Source organism: Phalaenopsis equestris, unplaced genomic scaffold (assembly GCF_001263595.1).
Source record: "Phalaenopsis equestris unplaced genomic scaffold, ASM126359v1 Scaffold000352, whole genome shotgun sequence".
NCBI lineage: Eukaryota > Viridiplantae > Streptophyta > Magnoliopsida > Asparagales > Orchidaceae > Phalaenopsis > Phalaenopsis equestris.
Window position 1 is genome coordinate 667,421 of NW_018164794.1, and position 23,706 is coordinate 691,126.

The 23,706-nt window shown below is 38.1% G+C and overlaps 1 protein-coding gene across 1 annotated transcript in view; it reads left to right on the forward strand.

The window, feature by feature from the left end:
* LOC110026111 (protein TSS) overlaps positions 1-23,706 on the forward strand; it is a 51,422-nt gene that overhangs the window by 18,159 nt on the left and 9,557 nt on the right. The window contains exons 9-18 of the mRNA XM_020726908.1: positions 1,043-1,573; positions 1,643-1,791; positions 1,974-2,454; positions 3,098-3,160; positions 3,247-3,348; positions 3,497-3,817; positions 3,903-3,995; positions 4,072-4,173; positions 4,270-4,374; positions 19,417-19,550. Coding sequence (XP_020582567.1) covers positions 1,043-1,573; positions 1,643-1,791; positions 1,974-2,454; positions 3,098-3,160; positions 3,247-3,348; positions 3,497-3,817; positions 3,903-3,995; positions 4,072-4,173; positions 4,270-4,374; positions 19,417-19,550 — 2,081 coding nt within the window. The remainder of the gene's footprint in view (positions 1-1,042; positions 1,574-1,642; positions 1,792-1,973; positions 2,455-3,097; positions 3,161-3,246; positions 3,349-3,496; positions 3,818-3,902; positions 3,996-4,071; positions 4,174-4,269; positions 4,375-19,416; positions 19,551-23,706) is intronic.

Genomic DNA, 23,706 nt, shown 5'->3' on the forward strand with positions numbered 1-23,706 from the left:
ACACTTGGAGGCTGTCTATCAGATCCTTAGGTATCTGAAAGGAACACCCTGAAGAGGACTATTGTTCAAGAAAAATGAGCACTTATAGGTAGAAACATTTACATATAAAGATTGGGCTGGGAGTGTTACAGATAGAATGTCAACCTCAGGGTACTACATTTTTCTAGAAGGGAACTTAAACTTAGTAACTTTTTCTAGAAGGGAACTTAGTAACCTGGAGGAGCAAGAAGCAAAGTGTCGTGGCAAGAAGCAACGCTGATGCTGAAATCAAATCTGTGGCTCATTGGATATGTGAAGTTCTAATTCTCAGAAGAATTCTCAAGGAGTTAAAAATTCATAGTCCACCACCAATAAATATGTACTGTGATAATAAGTCTGCCATCGCCATCGCCCACAATCCTGTCCTTCATAATAAAACAAAGCACGTAGGGATAGACAAACACTTCATCAAAGAGAAAATTGACAGAGGAGATATCTGCATGGTGTATGTTCTCTCTAACGACCAAACAACAGATATTCTAGCAAAGGGTCTTCACAAAAAACAGTTCGACGGTTTAGTGTAAGCTGGTTCTGAAAGATATTTTCATGCCAATTTGAGGGGGAGTGTTGAAAGATCTAATTCAAATTACAATATTATTGTCTTTCCTCTTATACAGATTTTATTTTTCTTCCTTATTTATATTATGTGATATCTGTACCAAATCTTGTTTAATGAGTCTTGTAATGTAATAGGAAATCATTTAAACTCATTTAGTTAGTTTCTTTATCTAAGGAAGAGGGACTCCTATATGTACTCCTATATGTAATTGAATTGAATCAATAAGAAGAAACAAATTTTCTCTTCAATTTCTGGTTTTATTTTCCATAGAATATTAGCTCAAATTGGTATAGAGAGTAGAAACCTCAAGTCCTCTTCATGTCTTACAAATCATAATCTTTACTTTTTTCCTCTTCTGTACCCATTTTAATTAGATTGTTGTGACTTGTAGTTTTAGTAAATAATCAGAACTGAAAAATTGCTGTGGTCTATTTCAACCTGTAGTTTGGCAATCTTCCATATGGCTTCCGAGCAAATACATGGGTGGTCCCTCCTGTTGTTGCTGGTTCTCCTGCAGTTTTTCCTGTCCTTCCTACAGAGGATGAAACATGGGGGGGAAGTGGTGGTGGCCAAGGAAGCGATGGGAAACAGGAACATAGGAAATGGGCAAGGGAATTTTCAGTCCTTGCTTGTATGCCTTGCAAAACAGCTGAGGAGAGGCAAATCCGAGACAGGAAAGCCTTTATCCTTCACAGTCTTTTTGCTGATGTCGCAGTTTTCAAAGCGGTTGGTGCTATTCAGGATCTTGTTTTTCGTCATAAACAGTCAACTGAAACACCAAATGACACTGATGCAATTTCGCCCGAAGTAAAAGTTGGCGATCTGACAATTACAGTTACACGAGATGCAGCTGATGCCAGTGTTAAATTAGATGTAAAAATTGATGGAAGTCAGGCTCCTGGAATGTCTTCTAATGATGTCACCATAAGGAACTTACTGAAAGGAATTACTGCTGATGAGAGTGTAATAGTTCATGTGAGCAGCTATATTAACATCCTTCATTTGTATTTATTAGATGAATACTGAATGATTATATGCTTGCAGGATACTGCTACTTTAGGCGTTGTTATTGTTAGACATTGTGGATATACCGCTATTGTTAAAGTTCCAGTTGAACCTTGTACCAGAACCCTACAGGACTTTGATATTGCAGACCAACCGGACGGAGGCAGTAATGCTCTAAATGTCAATAGGTAACTCTTGAAAATTCAAAAAGATGGTCATTTCACCATGTTTATTGATTTTCAATTCATTTGGATGCTTATGTTGTGCATTATTAACAATGATGTTATATTAAGCTACCTAGTATTTATTCAGTAATTTCTAACCACTGGAGAAATATTTGGTGATGAAACTTTGCCTGGCTTTCTTTCAGCTTGAGAATGCAATTGCACAAGTCATCTGCTCTGTTAACCAGCGAAGCCCTATACTCTCAGTTTTCTGAAAATGGTAATTTGCAGTCTTCTAGATCTTTGGTGCGAAAGTTATTAGCATTCAGTGTGGAAAAGTTAGAAAAAGAAGATCAATCACATAGAAAATCAATCAGGTGGGAGCTTGGACAATGCTGGGTACAGCATTTGCAGCAAGATCCAGGAAAAAGCCAACCTAAAAATACTGAGGTAACTAAAGTCGAGCGAACTATAAAAGGCCTTGGGAAACAATTGAAAGAAATCAAGAAAAAATCTGATGAGAGGGTTGTAAAAATGGATCCATCTAAGGACAGCTCTGTAGATGCTAGCAAACACCAAATGCTAGATGGTTGTAATCAGCAAGAGAAGGAATTGATTCTGATGAAATTACTTCCAGAAGCTGCATTCTTGCGGCTTAAGGAATCTGATACAGGCCTCCATGTTAAGGTTTTTATTCTCCCTCCTGCCAATAACTTTGTTCTATATGCTTGTGCCTCATTCAGCTTCCCTACATGTGCATACTTCTCAAAAAACAAAATATAAAATAAATGAGAAATACAGTATTTTCTCTTCAGATTTGAAGTTTCATCGTTCAATATAATGAATAAGTAGATTAAGTACTTGATAAGTTCAGAGGAGAAATAATGCCTGACAAGAATGAGTGCGGTATGTAAACTTGGCTTAGGGCTAATGATGATGATGGTGAAGTCTAAAAGCAATCGGAAAAAAAAAGAAGAGGAAGAAGAAGGGAAAAACACCGTGTAAACATTGCCATCACTATGTTCCATAGGTATCTTTGTTTCACAATTTTCAAATGTCACATTGATCACTATAAAGTTAAAAATCAAAATTTGATTTTGGTGGACACTCTTGATTAGAATTACTTTGTGCTAGAGACTAGTTTCTCAGTCTTTGTTTTGATTTAGCTACATCGCCCACTAATGGACTAACTATACCTTTGGGCCTCACATATGAAGTGTGCATGGTTGGTAATATTAACAATCGTTGTGATCAACGGGGCTTGATTTTTTATGTGATTGATTCTGCAGTACATGATAAGAATGTCATCTCATTTTATGCTATTTGGCAGTCGCCTGAAGAGTTAATTGAGCTGGCGCATAAGTACTGTGAAGATTCTGCCTTACCAAAATTGGTAAGCATGGATGGGTCATTTCACATCATGCTTTCTTTATCTTAGTTGATAGCCCATGCTACTATATCATTTTCCACTGTTCTCAGGTAGCTGATTTTGGGTCACTCGAACTTTCGCCTGTTGATGGGAGGACTCTAACAGATTTTATGCATTCAAGGGGTCTGCAGATGCATTCTCTGGGGCGCGTGGTACAGTTTAATTCCTTAATTATGACAAATTGATGATGGCGGTGGTGGATTATTACCAATTCTGGTTCTTAATTTTTGTGAAATAACAATTGATAATTCCATCTGAACTGCAATAACAAAATGCCAATTTCCTTTTTACTCTTTCTAGGTTGAGCTGGCTGATAAGCTTTCTCATGTTCGTTCTCTTTGCATACATGAGATGGTTGTCCGAGCATTTAAACATATTCTGCGAGCAGTTGTTGCAGCTGTTAGTGATATAGATGATTTGGCGGCGTCTATTGCATCATGTTTGAATGTTTTATTGGGCACCGTACCATCTGAGAATGTCAATTCTAGCTTAGCTTCTGATCATCACCACAAGGAGAAGTGGCTAGAAAATTTTCTTTACAAGAGATTTGGCTGGAGATGGAAGGAGGAAAATTGGAAAGACATGAGGAAGTTTTCTTTACTCCGTGGTCTTTGCCACAAGGTAATAGTTGTGTCTTGAAAAATGCAGTTTTTATTTGTCTTTATTTTCTCTATAATGAAGCTGTGCTAGTACTTCTGTCAATCAGGTTGGGCTTGAGCTACTTCCTAAAGACTATGATATGGATTCATCAGACCCTTTCAAGAAATCAGATATCATCAGCTTGATACCTGTTTACAAAGTAAGACAATTTTTTATCTACAAGTATAGATCACAGCTATTTCATAGATTGACTCAAGATATTTCTCCATTGGCAGCATGTTTCTTGCTCATCTGCTGATGGAAGAACTCTTTTAGAATCATCCAAAACTTCTCTGGATAAGGGCAAGCTAGAGGACGCTGTTAACTATGGTACCAAGGTTTGAATAATGCAGAACTTTTTGTTATGCCGCCCCACCAAGAAAACTTAGCCCTTAGCATCTGATTCTTGATGTTATCCATATCGTATGTTTTAGGCGCTTACCAAACTTGTGGCAGTTTGTGGCCCTTACCATAGAATGACTGCTGGAGCATATAGCCTTCTTGCAGTAGTTCTATACCATACCGGAGATTTCAACCAGGTGTGTGCTTCAAGAAAAGTTATCTAGCTTTTGAAATTGGACAATTCTATGATTTATCACTGGGTTTACTAAATTCAGCCAAACGATAAAATGCAGGAGCTCTATGAATTTATGAATTTTCGGATTAGTAGCCCCCAATTTTGTGTTGATTTAGCTTAAATCTGGATTTATTAAATTCAATGGTTGGGTGAATTTATGGATTGACGGATTTACTAAATCTTACTAATGCTAGATCCTACTTGCAGGCCGTTTGGTTTAGTTTGTAGCAGAGATTTCTATAGCAACACTTTCCTGGTAAAGAAAAATTGTTGCTATTAGATTTAGTTTCATGAAAACTGCATGATGATGTATCTTTTTGTATGCTCATTAAAAGGCACTTTCAGCTTAAATAATGGGGTATGCGTGTTGTGGAACAATTCTGAAGGAAGCATAGTGGGCCAGCAAAACAAGCTTAAGTTTAGCTTACATTGAAACACGTGGAAGCATGACAAATCTTGTCTTAATAAATTTACTGATCCTTGCTCTTTATCTTATATGTTGCCATTTTTTTATGGTGCATAAATTTAAGACAAAATTGTTTTTGGCATTAAACAAAATGAATATAAATTTGACTTCTTAGTGATGCGGTAGTGTCTCCCACTTACGAGTGGGATGCGTGATCGTCTCTCGCTTCCGATGCGGGATTTCTCAAGTGCGCAGCTGCTTGGACTGGTCCAAGACGGCCGATTGACCCTTAACGTGAATTTACTACCCAATTGGAGTGGGGTTCACTCCTTACTTACCATAGGTCTATATATGTTGTTTTTCTATTCTAGGTCAGTTTTGGATCGCGTTCTATCAGAACAACCGCCAGCATCCAGATTTTCTCCTTCTAGGACTGTATCTAAAGCTGGTAGTGCTCTGACTATATGTCTTCCGTGGTGGTAATCTCCTTCAAAGGGATCGAGTGGTGCTTTGGTTGTAGTTCATTCTCGTAGGAGTATTTATCTCCAACTTTTTCATCCTTCACATTCCTCCCCTCATTGCCGCCGCTGTCTTGGCTCACTGTCGGAACCACCATACAACAAACCTGTTGTCGTTTTGCAACTCCAACTGCCGCCACCACCTCCTCTACCTGCTATTATCCCTTCGAACCACCTCCCACCTGCTGTCATTAATTCCAACAGCTCGTCTTTGTTGTGCAGCCATCCCCCTCGCTGTTGCAACCCCGAGACAACACCCCTTTGCTGTTCCTCTGTCTGAAGCATTCCCCACACGCGGCTCTGTCATTCCTACTTGCTGCCACCTCCCTGAACAACCACTCTTAGCTGTTTGCTCGCTGCCACTGCTCTGAACAGCCGTTCTTGGTTGTTTGTTGCCGCTATATCCCTCCACCAACCCCTGGTTGTTGTCTTTAAGCCGTTTAGCCTCAACCTTTGCTCATCATAGCCCACAACTTCTCCTTCCTCCCACATCCGTCCACCGTTTCATCACTTTCCTTCTGTCGTCCACCGATTCGTTACTTTGCTCCTACCGTCCACTCACCAAACTGACCACCACCTTTTGATATAGTCTAGTTAAGGTTTTTTATGTTTGTCGCTGTATTTCCCTTTCAACTATGTTTGGTTGTAACCTTTTTTTGCCCTTTTTAGTAATGATATTTGTGTTTCTATTGGTGTTTGGGTTAACTTTGATATCATCTGATATCAGAGCTAACCCTAATCCTATTCTAGGCTTTCTAGCATCCACTAATATCCAACCCGACATTCACACAAAACACCTTTAATTTGCTAATTTTTCAAATCGGTGACCGCTACTTTCTCTACGGTATACCTAGTGATTTAGGATTTAAATAGTATAATTTCCAAAATATATTTTTTAAATTTAATCACTTAACACACCAGGTATAAACACAAGTACACGTATCGTTCAAGTAATATAGGACTTTCTTTAGTCCCGAGTACCGATCCCACAGGAAAGGTTGTAAATTGATGGACTTAAAATAGTTTCTAGCTGAATCTAGGGAGTCTTAGCTAGGAAATATGTTTGATATTTTGTGAGCTAGAAATTCTACTTATCTACTACTAACTTCTAAGTTGACTAAACAATAAAATATGCTAGGCTAAATGAAACAGAATGTCAAGCTATTTAGAGGATCCCTTCTCTTGTAATGGAACTAGTAGCTAGTGTAGGTGTACATCAATTAGAATCCCTAACTAAAATTTGTGACAAATAAGAGCATCCATTTTCTTTACCCTTTTCCAAGTGCATAAAGAAATTGGGTTAACACAGGAATTGTTTCTGCCCGTCATTCTAGAAACCTCCTAGTTATCCCCGTTAAAATCATCTTTCTATTTATTTGCACTAACCTAAGGATTACTTTTCCTTCACCATATAGATTAGGGTGGTTTTCACAAGTTGACAGAAGCCATAACCCTCCTGGATCTTATGGGTTCATAACGAATGTTAACACTATAATTGGCCAAATTGAAATGTAAATGAAGTTCACATGAAAAGCCATCACAATTACTAAATTAACATGATTCCAATTAAATTTACTCCCTCCACATTCTACTATTTCATCACAAAAGGAAAGAAAAAGAATCTACTCAGATTTCATGAAGAAAACCACAAAGAACAACTTCTTATATTAAGACAAAGTTAAATTCTATGAATTGATTCAATGCAAGATATTGAAAATACAAGAAACTTATCTTCTTATCTGAGAAATGAAGAAAAGCTCCATCCCAAATTGTTATCCTTACAATCACACAACAATTCCTTGCACCTCTCACAGAATTCAAACTATGAGAGGTATTCTTCTCTACTGGTTTGATTGTTTTAGTCATGCGTCACTTTTGTATTTTTGTTTTTTTGTGTGCTTGCATGCTTGATATGCATGATAGTATATTAAGGTGTTATTTTGCAGGGTGCCGTGCCTAAATATACTCACACACACAGATACTATAGAAGGGGGAGCATGTGATTTCTACTAACTCTTTGTTTGCAGGTGCTATTTAGCTCCTCAATAAAAAGGTCACGACTCAAATACGATTGCATGAGTTAACTCATGTTGACAAATTTCTGCAGGTCAAGTCTTTATTTTCTCTTTCAAATGTATTTGATAGAGTCCCTAGGCTTAGTCCATGTCGAAAATAAGGCACGAGCACGGGTTTAAGGCAGACGACGCATCGAACCATGTGTCGCGGACTAGAAACAGTGCTATCCTAGATTTAACTTGTTTCTTTCACTGCTCATATCCGACAGGGTGTAACTGATAAACTAGTATGTGAGGAAAAATCTGCTCTAGGGTGAACTATTTAGTAGACTGCACCACTCTCACTAGCTCCCACTCATGAGAGGTCTCTTCTCTACTAATAGGACCTGAATCTGATTACAAAATTTTCGTTCGTATCAAGCTCTTCTGGCCCACTAAAAAGCTGAGGTTTATCTCTCCCATCTGGACATCTGACGATGTGTCCCATGTTGACCTGAAATTAAATTTTAAATAGCTCCGCATAATATCCTCAACATGACACAATGACCCTATTTCTAGCATGTTGGACCTCTATAGGGGCAACTGAGGAAGGGGTTTATCCATCTGAAAACTATGCATCTCTCTTATCTGTAGTTGCCTTGTATCTGATGTTGACTCGTCAAATTCTTGGCCTTTTGGAAATACATGATCAATCTTGTTGATGTTCCTCTCAAAGCCTACAAAATGCTAGCTCGAGGCACTATAATTTCGTGCTCTGCATGATTGCATGAACGCCCATTATCTAAGAATCATTACGTTCTAAAGCAGCTACTATTACCTCCGTTGGCATCTCTAGCTCGAGGTCAACCAGAATTGGTGTTTCTTCCTTGTTGACGGAAAAATGAGAATCCCTTTTGAGGTCCACATGTTCTTTCGGATCATTGTTTATTTTCTCAACTGGATGTTGGTCCTCCTTTATGTCCTCCTCGGCTTTAATGTCTGCGACATCCTTACCCAAATTTTCAACGTCACCCTGCTGGGTAAAATAGATCACTCCCAACATGCCCAAATACGTGGCACTTGTAATTCAAATCCATTGACAATGTTCTTTTGAATCATTGTTTACTTCCTCAACTGGATGTTGGTCCTTTGTCCTCATCGGCTTCGGTGTCTGCGACGTCCTTACCCAAATTTTCAAGGACGCCCTGCTATGTAAAACAGATCAATCCCTAGGTTGTGCATTCTGCTTCAACATACCCAAATCCATGACACTTGCAACACTTCTTGAATGCGATAAACCTGCGGATTGATTTTGCTGGATAGAAGGTATGAGGGCCGCTTGGTGATGTGGTCTCTCTACTTCTAAAGCTAGAGTCCGCAACTTTTGTCGTTAATAAGTTGGTAGGAACTAATGTTGTGTCTCCCGCTTCATCTTCACATACTCTCATTTACTTCAACTCTCCAGATCGCGGTCTAGGGTAACCTCCCATTAGATTTCATTTTCAATGTCCATGAGTCACCGCTGAAGTTTACAGATCTCTCGCCGTATCTCCTCTCGGGAAAGCTCGGGCATGTATATTGTTGGTGGCATGGCTAGGGTTTAGGGTTGGGAGGTGAAATAGGGTGTAGGAGACTCATTGACTGTGTAGAAAAATTAATTTGGTGTATCAGCAAGGGAAAATTTAAGATTAGGTCAAATTTTTGCTGGAGGTTTGGGAATCAGAAGAGAAAAAGTTTTGGCAGGGGTGGCTTGGGTAGGAGAGGGTGCTAGGAAACTCTAGAATATGATTAGGGTTGAGCTAGTTCTGATACAAATTGATTTTGGATTTAACCCAAACCACAAAAGAAATAATAATATTATTGCTGAAATTAAAATTGGTCACAACAACATGAAATAAACAACAAGCAACACAAATAATGCCCTTGGGCGAGGAAGACGCGTGGGCTGCATGTCGGGACAACAGAAGCAAGGGTTGGAAGGTAGTAGGAAGGTTCCGGGACACACCTATATCCTCCCAGCATCACTTCTGGTGCCCTCCATTGCTGTAGCCATCTTTGAACAGCCACCTGCTGCTATTTCCCTGCAGTTTTCCCATCTCCCATCCACCACCATCCGCATTTTAGCTTGCTGCCCTCATCCCAGACAATGAGGAGTTGTTGTCTTTACCTGTTCCATCACCCCTAGCTGTCCCTACCACTTGCTATTGAGGTTACCCAGCTGTCCCAGCCATTCCTACCAGCTTCCAACCTACACAGCTGCCCCAAAACCCCTCTACCTTGTTACTACCACCCCCAAAGAGAAAACTGGCTCTGTTTGACTTGTCATTCCTTGTTTTCCACCCACCTACCTTGTTGTTTCCACCCACAAAGCAAGGTGCCACCGCTTGTCTTGCCGTCCTGTTGTTGTTTCCGCTCTTTTCTGCGTGCTGCCCCCTGGACAGCAAACCACCATTGTTGTGTCATTGTTTCCCCGTCGTCCAGCCTTCCTCTACATTGTTGCCACCTTTCCTAACCCCCGCCGATCATCACCAACACCCCAAGATCTCACCCTAGCTTGATTATTTGTGTATTGTCTGTTGCTATTTTAGATTTTTGGGTATCATGTTGTTGTTCCGGTGTGTTGATTGTAACTACTTATTTGTTTTTCCAGTAATAATATATGTTTTTTTCCTTTTGTGATTTAGGTTAACTTCAATATCGGTCCCATTATCTTTTAAAAACCTTTTTTGGATAACCAAGAAGTAAAATTAGATTAGATAAACTGGAAGCCTTAGTTGGAAAACTTGTAGAATCGGCGGTCTTATTAAAGATATTTGCTGCTATTTTTAGTTGTCAATTCCATGGAAAGAAAACAATGTATCTCAAGTAGGGGTATCAATTCGGGTAAGTGGGTCGGGTTCGGATCTGATTCAAAATTGATATGACCCAACTAAATCTAACCTGAACATGACCGAAATATTATACGGGCCAAAAATCCCAACCCGAGCCGACCTGCCTTCATCCTGTTGACCTGACCCAAAACCCGGCCTGTATAACCCGTTTAACAATTTGAATAACCGTTATTTGGATTAAAGTTGGATCAATTCGGGTTAATTTCAAGAAAATTTCTGGTCAATTCCGAGTTGGCGGGTCAATTTCAAGTCAATTTAGGGTTGACAGGTCAATTTTAATTTGATGCATCAATTCGAAATATTAAATAGATTAGGATCTTTAACCCGAATCTGACCCGAAAATTATTCGGGTCAACTCAGATTTAGATTTTTCGACTTGTGTTCTGATCGAGTTGACATGTTAGGTCAATTTTTGACACCCCTAATCTCCAAGAAGAGGAAGGAGTTGCCTGTGAGGAGGTAATTAGCTAAAAATAGAATTTCCCTTTCAAGCTGGAACAACCCGATCGAGTAATTAAAGTCCTGTTGACGTGGGTGTCTTGGGAAGCGTGGGGTTTTTTTGGTGCATAGGGACCGGTTCGGTACGAGAATCTAATGGGCCGGCCGGCCCTTCCAGGTGTGGAAGTGCAACCTAATGGGTGTAGGTATCACTCCTAGTTATTCTAGGACTATTTATGTGTTCTCATCGGTGTTTTGGGTAGTTTTTCATGTGTTTGTTTTGGGACAGCCATCAACATTTTTATTTTTCTTTCTAGGGATGTATCTGAAGGTCCGAGCAGTGCTCCTGTTGTATCTCACTCGCAAGATGGTGATAATTCACCCTCTACGCTTCCTTGCTAAAGCCGTCAAGAGCAGCCGTACCCCTGCTGTTTTTCTGCAGTTCCAGCTGCCACCATCACTTTTCTCTCCACCTTTGCCGCCGCCACCTCCAAACTGCTATATCCTCGTGGCTATCACTCACAACCTCCCTTTTCTCGCTGCCATCACTCACAATCTCCCTTTTCCCACTGCCATCACTCACAATCTCCCTTTTCCCACTGCCGTCCACGGGACAGCAAGCCTTTTGCTATACCTGTTACTTTCGCCCCAACCACCTGTTGCCCCTGGCTTGGACAGTCAGCCAGTTTGTTGTCCAGCCGTTACTCACCTACTCTTGCTTCTGTTGCTTGCCTAAAACAGCCACTTGGTGTGTATCCCACTTCCCACTTGTTGCCGCCACCTTTCAACCCACCTAATGACACCCCTCACCCTGGATCTACCCCGTCTATTGCATTGGTTGGGTTTGTTGCAATTTCATGTCCATTTATTTTTATTTTTATAATTTTGTAGTTGAATTTAGTAATAATATTTATTTGCCACTGTTAGTTGGGTTAACTTCGGTAGCACTTCTATGTCTTCTTACCTACTGTCTAAAAGACGTATGCTGCCCTTCTGATGCCTGCATGAATAACCAAATAAATTTCTCCTTCGATTTGGAACGACCCAAATGATTACTTAATTGCCCGACACTATACCTCTATGCGAGGTCGGCGTGGCGAACCTGAGAGAAAATATATAATTTATTTTCTGATTGTTTTTAAGATGGAAGTTGAGTGTTCGGAAAAAGGATTGAGGTGACCGTTAAGTGTTGGTTGCCGGAGTTTTCCTGAAGGGTTTGTTGGAGAAATTGTTTGGGGGATTGAAGTAGAGAGGAAGGCTATGGGTTTGAACAGTTGGAGACAGGAATAGAGGGAGGGTGGCTGAACCTGAGGTGTTTGTTGGCTTGGAGCTTGGTTGGGCGGTGTCTGAATGAAAGAGTAGGGCATTTCTGGCAGGAAGATGTCGAGCAGGTAAGCGGAGCTGCCGTTTCGACTAGAAGTTGCTGGGGAGGAGATGGCTTGCAGGTGGGGTATTGTTGGTTTTTTCAAGTTAAAAAGGACAACAAGCAACAGGCCATAGTGGAAAAGGAGAGAATAGCGTCTGAAGCTTGGATGCTGTGGCTTGTGAAGTAGGAGACAGAGATGGGGCGTTGGCTGGAGAGGGCTGCAGTTTGAATTTGCTGCCAGCAAATGAGCAACGACAGTAGAGAGGAGGAGGTTTCGGTTGCTTGTGCGAAATGGACTGGAGATGGAAATGCTTGGATTCAAGTGAGAAAACCAGCAAGCTGGGTTTTGCGAGTTGCCATTCACATGGATGGAAAGATGGAGTGCGCAAGGATTTGTTTATTTCTGGAGATGGTGCAACAGCAGGTGGATTTTCTGCGGGTGAGGGAGATCTAGATTTTTAGTTTGCTGCCAGAAAGTATGCAGCGGTGGACTCGATTCTGAGATGAGTGGCAATTTGGCATGGGCTTTGGCCGGAGAGAGGGGAAAACGGCTAGGGGGAGTAATTGGCAGCTCGGTTGTGCTCAGGACAGCGAGAGAGCAAGGTTTGTGGGATGAGAAAGAATGCAGTGAGGGAGCATTGAGGAGAATCGTAGGTTTCTCGAAAAATGGGGAGGGAGAAGAGGGTCTTCACGCGAGGGAGCTGTTATGCCTGCGAGAATGGAGAGGGAGAGTGAGGGACGGATTTTGCATGAGATTTTGCGGTTGTTTGGGAGAGGAAAGTGCGTTTAGTTCGGCAACAGGAAGAATAAGATTTTAGTTTTCTTTTTCCGTTTTTGCAGGAAGAATAGAACATGAAGGAGAGAGTTTTCGTGTATGGAAGTGAGACCTGTTTAAAAAAAAAAAAAAAGAGTTGTTCAGCACACCACACTTATTGGGGGTTGTGTTGTTGACCTCATTTTTGTGAGGTCTTTCCTTATTCTTCCTAGAGCCTAGGATCTAGCTCTAGGAGTTTCCTGTTGACTATCTTAGAAAACCAGCATTGAAACCTATCCCCTTAGAAATTCTAAAACACTTCCTATTTTCCTGCGATGTCTAGCATTTATGGTCTCAAAACCATCGTCTTATGGACGAGCGGTTAAAGGCTATTGTGTGGAGACTCTAGGAGAAGTTCCCAATAGGACCTTAAGCCCGAGGAAAACCTCCTCGCGACTATCGTCACACACACACACCCACACACAGCGACTATCGTCACACACACACACCAAATGCACAAAATTCACTAAGTCACACGAGATAGGACTTCAATTAAGCCCAAATGATGGGTGAAAATTGCAAACTTCTCCAAACGACCTCCGATGACAAATTGAACTGCGCCAATGCGTCTGAGACACCAATTTTAGTAAGAAAAGACACCCCTATTGTCATATTTCTGACACAAAAAAAATGGCACGCAAATCGATGAATTCATCAAAACGACCTCCGACGGCGAAACGGATCGCGTCAGCGCGTCCGACCAACGCGTCCGGAATGTCAAAGTTACCCAAAAATGATACCAATTTTGTTATGTTTAGACGCACGAATAAAACACAAATTCAATTTTTATTTTTCAAAATATTAAGTACTTTTTATAAATTTTACCCCTAAATTATAATCACATTAAACCCTAAAACTTATTTACGGCTCCACCCACACCCTTCATCACCTGTTCGACCCATTCACGGGTTCGAATAGGTGAAGCGCTCAGCTCTCCCTGTCGCCCGTGCCCTAGCCCCCACGATGGATCCACGCGGCTTTCCTTTGTTGTTCTTGCTCGCAGCTCATCTCCTCGAGCTCCCCCTTGACTTTTCGGCTCTCCAATCGCAAGGAGGTGAGCTGGCCGACGCTTCTCCTTCTTGAGACTGTACGCTCTCCCTCTTTATTGTGTCAATTCCGTCCCTCTTGTTCTATTCCGCCAGGATTCTTCCCCCCTCTTCTCTGCCCATAAAAAGCTTCTTAGATTCTGTGTTGGGTTGTTGAAAATTTTTGGAGAGAAAAGAGAGGTTGTATTTTTGCTGTGGGAGGCTCTAGGGAAGAAAACTCTTCTCTAAAATCTGATTCTCATGCGCTTGGAGTGTGGGGTGTTCGTGGAGTGCTGTTTACTTTGCCAAAAATCCTCTCTAAGCTATACTTTCGGGTGCCTGTGGTGTGGAGCATTCGTGGTTGTCGTTTCTTGAAGTCTTTAGGAGGAACATTTCTCTTGGAGTGGTTTTATTGAAATTGTCTTTCATTTTTTTTATCTTAAAACTGCTGAAAAGAGGTATTCTTCCCCTTCTTCCTATTCTATTTTATTTAGGATGGCATTTTGAGGCATTTCTATCCTCTTACAAAAATTAATGGAAGCATGGTTTAGTTTATTCTAAAGCTTAAACATTGATACATGATTAGATTCAGTGAAAGGGAAGCATGTATGGGTTGCCTCTATTCTTTTTGCTTGAAATACTTGGAAACATTATATTGGTAGCTTGTAAATGAAGTTTGTCCCTCTAGAAATGCATGTTAGGGGAAATTATCAAAGCTTTTATTATTGTTATTCATGCTTAGAATAAATGTTGGAAAAGGTTGGCTCTAAAAGGATTTATTCATGTTTATCCACTGCCTATAACAATTTGATACAAAAGTTGAAGCCCTCTTATCTTGAGGTTTGGTTTAGCCTCTATGTTGCTCGGTTTTGTCCATCTTGGGCTCGGTTTTATTTGTGCAGGGCTGGATAAATGCTGGAATCATTGTTCTTATTTTTTCCCATAAGCTAGGCTCGGTTTTGGATCATTTTAAAATATACAAATAGATGGAATTCAATTTCAAAATTTTCTCTAGTGGATGTGGTTTTGGTTTTGCCTCTGTGTTGGGCTGAGTTTTACCCCTTTGCTGCTCAGTTTTTGTCCCTTTTTTGGGCTCGATTTTAGTTCTTTTAAAATGAGTAAATGCTGGAAATATTTTTGTTTGCTCTCCTATGTGACTGGATTTGTTTTACTCTTGCGTTGGACTGAGTTTTGCCCCTTTGCTGCTTGGTTTGCCCTCTGTACTGGGCTCGATTTGCCTCTTTTTGAGTTCGGTTTGATTCTTTTTTTTTTGGATTAAATTATAGCTGAAAGAAGAGGCCCCAACCAAACCATGCCCTCGAACTTGACAACTATACTTTGTTTTAAAATTGATAAAATAAACTGATAAGAACATATACAATATTTATAAAAAATATTTTTATTACAAAATTAAATACAACTTTTCTTTTGTATGCTTGAAATATGTGCATGCTAATGCTTAAATTTTAAAAATATGTTACATTTGAGTTATCCACTTGTTGATTACCGATTCTGGGCTAAGGAGTACCCTCCTAAGTTAGGTTCAGTAGGATATCCTTCTAGTGGAGTGACGGACTTTATACATCCGGGTGACCGAGTAGCTTTCGACGACCCTCGAGTACAAATATATATATTTGAGCCTAGCCCCGACCCAAGTGCTTGCGGTCCTTTCTTTTCAGACTTTTTCGTATGTTTTTCTTGAAATTTTTGGACAAAACACTCGTGGTCTTTTTTTCGGGATTTTCCCAAGGTTTTTTATAGTTTTATTTGGATTGTTATTCGTCAATTTTCTCGAATTTTTCGTCAGGATTATTTGTCGATTTTCTTGAGTTTTCCAGGCAATGTTTTTTTTGCTTATACAGTGAATACTAGTTAGCTTAAAGGAACAACAAACCTCTCAAATATACAGATTTAATTTACATTACAACATTTTATAACATGCATGTTATACTGTTTTCCTAGTCTGCTATATTGTCTTCCTAGTTTGTTGTATTTTTCTCCTAGCATGCTATACTATTCTTTTCTTTTATACTGCATGTTTTTTTACTTTGATACACATTATACCTTAATTTAGAAAAGCCTAGCGGTTATATAGGAATTAACATTAAACCCTGAGGTGCTACTACGAAGAGTTCTGGAGCGAACGCTGTGGGCAGCACGACGAGGAACAACTTCAAGGTGGATTGCCAACATCAAAACACATTCACATTGATTACTTCTCTTAGTTTAAATAACAACCTATAGGAGTTCGAGGTGGTTTGTTTAGCGCAACATAAACCCTCACATTCACATTTAGGCTTTTGCACAATCCTGTTGTGCAGATATAAGCCTTAACACTTTAGGATTCCGAGGTTACCGTACAATGCGGTGTAAATCCTCCTATTTTTTAGGCTATTTGCACGATCAAATATCATGCTAATATAAGTCCTGAATTCTAAATAAATTGTAGGATTAAACATTAAATAACATCATTTTAAAAACGTAAAGTCAAACAATAGATAGTTAGGAGGTCACTGGGGTTCTCTCCGGATCTATGATATCCCCTATTATTCGCTCCTTTGGATTCCTTAAAACAACTGTTTCTATTTGGGTCATTCCCATTTGATTTTCTCATGTCCAATTTTGGAAACCTAAACTTTGAAATCTGGAAAGTAAAACCACTTATCTTAATCGAGAGTTTTCTTAAGTGACCTCAGTCATTTAAGATGTAATTAACTATAGGGGCTTGCCTCCATAGGGAACTTGGAACCCAGGTAAAATAAACTCTATCTAATCCTTGTATTAGGTAGGGGAACTTGTTGGCCTCATATAAAATATTTCGCAAACCAAACAAATGTTACAAATTCTTTAGTTTAGGTGATTGAACATACTACATGTGATATGTTTATTCTTCGGGATAAGTGTATTACTTATGGTATCGTGCTTAGTCACTCAAACTATTCAAAATGTGAGACTCGTTTGGTCTCACCTATTTTTAAATCAAAATGTTACTTTCAAAAATCATATTCTTATCAAAACTATTTTCATATTTTCCTATATTTTTCAAAATTAAAATAAATAACGGCCGACACGTGCACGTATGGGGAAGACACACGACAGCAGTGAAAATTGGAATCTTTGATCAGTTCATCGCCACATCTGTAATTCATCTTTGCTCGCCTCCATCGAACACCCGTAGGTATAATCGGTGTGATCATCGAGTTGCAAAAATTATATAGAGGTCAATAGTGAGGTACCATTTAGAGATGTGGAAGAGGAAGAAAATCATATTTAGGGTCTACTACAGGAACATATTTCTATTTGAAGAGATTCAAATCTGGAGTTACCTTCCTGTAATGGATCAATAAATGTGGACAGTGTATATAGATGGTTGCAATGCTTGGAAGGATAAAGTTACAATTATAAATTGTGTGGCCACTAAAATTATGAAATTGTAAATTGATTCGAAAAGGTATGGGAGCAACCACGGAGAGATGATAAGCAAATTCAAGTGATTAATGAAGACAACTACAATACAAAATTGCACTTCTTATCCAACAATGGCCCAAACAGCTTCTAATAAGAATATTATGGAGTCTACTATTTTTAAGGGACGGCTAACCATAACATAAATAGATGCAGAAAAATTAAAATAACATTTACAGAAATGGTGTATTTCAATTGAATTGTGGATAGGCATCAACTGAATCTTATTCTTCTATAAATATAAAGCAATTGGATGTTAACTTTAAGATAAGAGTCAAAGAATTACTAATTCTTCCATATAGTTTTCCCTTTTTCCTCCAATATTCCTCGACTTACCTTCTCCTTTATTTTTTAGTTTAAGAATAACAGGATCCTCAGACCATTCTTTCTCTCTCTGCCAGTAACCTTCAATTGCCATCTATAGCCTATTCTAGTTTTTGACATCTCAGCAGGTATGGGGGAATAAGATACAAACTAGTTGCTATCCTCTCCATTATTTGGTTGTTAACAATGCAATTACTCGCTGTTGAAGGCATGCATTTTGTTTAGACGCTTTTCTTTAATAATATACTCAATTAAATCAACGAATTAGCTATAAAAAACAGTGTGTAGTTGAGAGGCATTGGCACTTGCAAACTTGTCTCATCATTGTCGAGAGATTCTTAATTCAAATCTTTATGCTCTAGTTCATGATGGAGACTTTTCTCCTACATATTTTATTTACTGCTATGATTTGGACTTACGATTTGTCAAGTTTTCTAGGATATCTCATCGATATGGGTAATTGATACATTATCAAATAATGAATAGAGGAAGATTCATAATGTGACCACTAACATCTGGCATAAAATTAATGATGATGCTGAGAAATTATTAGTTCTAAATTAGTTATTAATTCTCATGTGGAAGTATGAGATGAAAAATCATGTGTAGCTCATGCAGAAGCATTTTTTAAGTCTAGTATATAATGTTCTTAGTTTATAGGAAACTTAGAGCAAGAGAATGAGTTGAGATATCAAACATACTATTGTGATCTGGCCAATCCTCCCTAACCTAATCAAGTTTCATAATCACTCAAAAAGCAAATCTCATTGAAGCCGTGTCTGAACCACTTTCCTGCATATTCATAGTTTGGTATTTTTAAACATAAATTTATCAATTCATATCAAAATTTTACATATAAGTAGTGGATTTTCACTAGCTTGACGAAATCTATAACTTTCTAGGGGAATTTAATTACTTCCATCTTCCAACAAATGGAGACATATCACACAAGATCTGAACCCTTGATTCCCCTTCCTTAAATGCATACTTTTTCCATGCATGAACGAAATCGTTCCATCTGCCCCTTATTCCAAACAACCATTTTGACTTGAAAAAAACTCAATTATACCTCAATCCCCTCCCATATTCAATGCACCTCCCCTCTCGTTTTCCCCCCCCCCCCCCCCCCCATCTATCTTGTGTTGTTGTATGTGTGAATTTATACAGTCTAATAGATTGTAATAGTTATTCTGGAAGGATGGATGGATTGAATATATTTTTGGGAATATAATTCTCTTATTTGTGAATGGAGATTTAATTCAAGGTGATGAACTTTCCGTGAAAAGGATATTCAACACCAAGAGCGAATTCATGACAATGGGTTGCCCATGGTTTCTTATTTGTTTTATCACCTTTGTAGAAGGACGATTGACACTGCGGAGAAGGCCTTCACATTTTCTTTGTTCCTTTTCTTTTAAAAAAAAAAAACTCTTGGTTTGTTCTTTATTTATTTATTTATATATTTTTTGGCTCTGCAATACCTTTTATTATCTTGCGATGATTTAGTCCTTTAGAACTCATTGGCACTTTGTGCTATGCTTCAAAGTAATTGGTCTCATCTTCATTTCAAGCAGGCTAACATCTAACCATCAATTATCAGAATCTGACATCAAGTTTCCTTGTAGAAACATGCGATATTGAAGTTAGTAGGACTTTAATTATCTTGTAAGATAATCTAGGTTTTTTTATCCTTTTGGGAGAATTTATAGAATTCTTTTCTATGCTCCCAAGTCATAAATTGATCTCATATGCATGTCAAGCAGGCAACGATCTATCAGCAGAAGGCTTTAGATATAAATGAGAGGGAACTTGGTCTTGACCATCCAGATACAATGAAAAGTTATGGAGATCTAGCTGTTTTTTATTATCGTCTTCAACATACAGAATTGGCTTTGAAGTGAGTTTGCTTCTAAAATTGTTAATTATGTTTTCTTTTTTAATATTTAAATAGATAATATATACATATAAAGAAAAAAATTGCTATTTATTTTATTTTATTTGAATCATGCTAGTTAATTAATTATTTTCATTAAAGATAGTTTAAGTAAATGTATTTGCAGGTAACGCTTTTTACTATTGTTGTTCCTTGAAATTTTTGGAGTTGTTCCTGGACAACAATTTTTCATTCTTAGCGCATATATTCTTGTAATTTTGTGCTGTTACGTGCCAGACTACTGTTTTATTTAAAGGGATGAACCTGAAAGTAGTATATTCTCACAGTATCTTAGACTAAACATATGCTTAGAAATACACCTGTAAGATGCAAATCAAAAGAATCAATTTGATTGAACATTTTTTCTATTTATTATTTGGTGGATGTTTGAATTGCTATAGGCTGTGAAATGCTACACTGCCGGATGTTTTAGAAGAGACAAGACTATTAAAATGACTTGGAATGGATATTTTTGGCTAAATCTGCAAAGAGATGAAGCAGGAATTGTTTCATAATGTAGAATTAGTCGGTTTGTTAATGGTAGGAAACAAAATCATGTTTATATGCACTTTTCATATAAAACCTTATCAGGACATCACTGTAGAATTTTTCATAGTTTTACCATAAACACCAAGAAATCATGATTCCATGTTTTATAGTGGTAGATCATTTTTTATAAATGGCATATTTCATACTATGTTTTGAAACTACTAATCTTCTCACATTGCTAAATTTTATTTTATGAAGTTTTTAAATTATATGATTTACCTAAAACAAGTGCTTCAGACCACGATATAAAGTTGAATTGTTATTCTTGAAAACTTTCTGGAAGAAAAATGACATCACAACTTAATTTTCCAACTATTGTCACCTATAATTGAGTGATCTAGTTGTATAGGTTAATTGAATCTTACGGAATTTCTTTCGTTGTCTGATAAAATTTCTGTATTTAGGCGGGATTTGATTGCCTGTGACTTTGTTTGCATGCAATGTATATATGAATAAGTATAATGTTACGAGTCCATATGAGATTGCCATAGGGCATCGACATAGAAAGTTTGTATCATATACTGATAAAATCTTATCGTAGCTCCTTTGTGAAATTATTTGCACAATATACACATAATCTGTACGTGGTTATTCACAGAGAATTAGCTACTAGTTATGATAGCAGATATGTGAAATTTAGGCTAATGATAAGATCATGCCGCATTTAAATATAGAAAGACCTTCATTTGGAACATTTAATAAATTAAATACAAGGAAGATGTGACCGTTTAAAACTGTGCAGCACGTTAGAACTAATCTCTACAAATTGAAAATTCCAAGAAATTCTGATATAATTTAACTTTTCAATGTACCTGATTTGATTCCTTAAATTCTACCTTTTTCCACCTCATCCATATTCCATCTTTTGTCAGATTTTTTTTTTTTTGGCAGCTTATTCCTAAGACTATCTAGATGATGAGATTTTGTCCACCACTAATATTGTATTCTAGAGAAATTTTATTCATTGATTTGACGAAGTTGATAGTGATGACCTATTGATTAATCCACTGGAGGCATAAAATTTATATCTTGGTTTGTTGGATGAGTATCAATTATTAATTTTGTTAAAGCTAAATTTATGTAAGTCGGACAGGTTTGATGGAAATCATTGTGTTTATCTCCATTGGAAGCATCACATCAAGCAAGAATATTTATGCAATTGTTTTTTTTTAATGTTTAACTATATTTATTTTAGTTTTTATTTCATACCTCTTGAAGAAATAATTTTTATTGGAAAAAATTTAAATGGATATGTTGAGAGATGGTAGAAGATTTTTGGAATATTCATGATCGCTAAGGTTTTGGATTAATTAATGAAAAATGTACAACCATATTAGATTTTGCTTTAGCTTATTATTTTATTATTGTTAATACTTTATTTGAGAAAAGAGATGGGCATATTATTACTTATATAATGGATCTAATAAAACATAAAATGATTATTTCCTCATGAGTGTCGGCACTAAAAAAAGTTGTTGGTTAAAGTTTATGGGTTGCTCGTAAGAAGCTGTTGGCAGCCGGAATCGAAATCCCGTCGCCTGCTTCGGAAGGACGTTTCAATTTACATATATATATATAATTTTAGAAAAATATGAAATCAAACTGACCTCATATTTTTCGCAGTTAGGCTCAATCAAATAAACTAAGAAATATATGACATCCGTTTGGTCTGCGAAACCGTTTTATTTGCCGACAAGTTCCCCTATTTAATACAAATAATTAAATAGGGTTTATTTTAAGCTGGGTTCGGAAAAGCTTCCTATAAGGGCAAGCCTCTATAGTTAATTACATCTTAAATGACCGAAGTCACCTAAGAAAACTCTCGATAAAAATCAGAGAATATTATCTTCAAAGAGGTCAAAAAGATAGAATTTTTCAACGAAATCGGACGAAGAGGTGTGAAAGGGGGAATGATCGAACCTGGAACAATGTTGAGGAATCCAAATAAAGAGAAACTAGGGGAGACCACGGATCCTGAGGAGAACCTCAGTGACTTCCCAGTCTATCCTATGATTTGGCTCCAGTTTTGAGAAGAAATTATTAAAGTGTTTCATATTGCCAATTTTATTTAATTAAGGTTTATATTTGCGTGACATGGTCACACGAATTGCCTAGAAGATATGAGGGTTTACGTCGTATCGGACGACAACCTCAGAACCTAGAACGAGTTAGGGCTTAAATCGTACAGCAGAGCTATACGAATGTCTAAAGAAGAAGATGGAGGATTTATGTTGCGCTGGGAGAACAACCTCGAAATCCTATGGATTGTTGTTTAATTTCTATGAAAATGAATGTCTAAGGAAGGAAGATTGATTTAGCTGAGGAAAGACATGTTCTGCTGTTGAAGATGATCGTGCTGCCAACTGCGTAGTTTAAGTTTTCTAGGGTGTCCAGTTATAGTGTTAAATCAAACGGCCCTATGGTTGTAGTTCTCTAAACATCCTATGCAAAAAGGAAACATGCTTGAAGTTATATAATGTAAAGTGTGCGATGCAGGAACAAAACAATAGAATGCACGCGGAACAATAGTAGGCAAAAACAGGAGCAGTATAAGATGCTATACATCAAGAACAGTAGCAAGTATAAACATGACTAGTGTAACATGCTTTACAGTACGGTAGCAGGTAGAAAACATGACAAGTGTAACATGCTTTACAAAAAGAGTAGTAGCAGGTAGAAGCAAAAAAATAAAGTATTGAAAAATGTAAAGCAAACCTGTACGTCCGTGAGATCCGATGTTCCTTAAGCATAGCAAGCCTAAATGCGTCTCAAAAAGCAAAGTCCGGAAGAAAACGTCATCCAGGAAATCCGAGGAGAAGCGGAAAACTCGAGAAAATTAACGAAAAAAACTCAAGTAAAAGAAAATCCTCAAAATTCCCGGGGAAATCCCGAAAAAAAGGAAAAGTAACACGAGTGTCATGTCCCAAAGCTTCGATAAAACAAAGAAACAAAATTCGGACGGGGGACTGCAAACACTCGTATGGGACTAGGCTCAGCTATATTTATTCTCGAGGATCCACGAAGGCTACTCGGTCACCCGAACGTATAGAACCCCCCACTCATTTAGAAGAGTGTCTTGAACCTCACTTAGGGGGCTATTTCCCAGCCTAAACAGATATTCGTCAGGTGGACAACGTATTTTAAAAACATATTTTAAAATTTATGTTTTTGACATACACATAAATCTCGAAAAAGATTATCAAATTTCATTTTATAAAGAATAATGTATTTTATATTTTGCAATAGATTTTAGCAATTTTTATTGTCCACAAGACGATTACACTGTCGGGCATAGGATCGCCGACCGACTGAGGAGGTTCGAGCCAACTCTCCCTAGACTTATGTCGGTGAAGGATATCATATCCTATTGTTCATCAAATGTCTGGATCTTGATGTTATAGGGTATGACATCTTTCTGCTCTATCTTCGGTGTGTCTTTATCATCAACACCGTACGCCCCAAAACGACTACTTGCGACCTTGTTTGATGGTTTCACGTATAGCAAAAGGCTATACGTGGACACTTATGCATCGGACATAAGCATCGAAAATCGAACCAAGAAGCAAGGAAA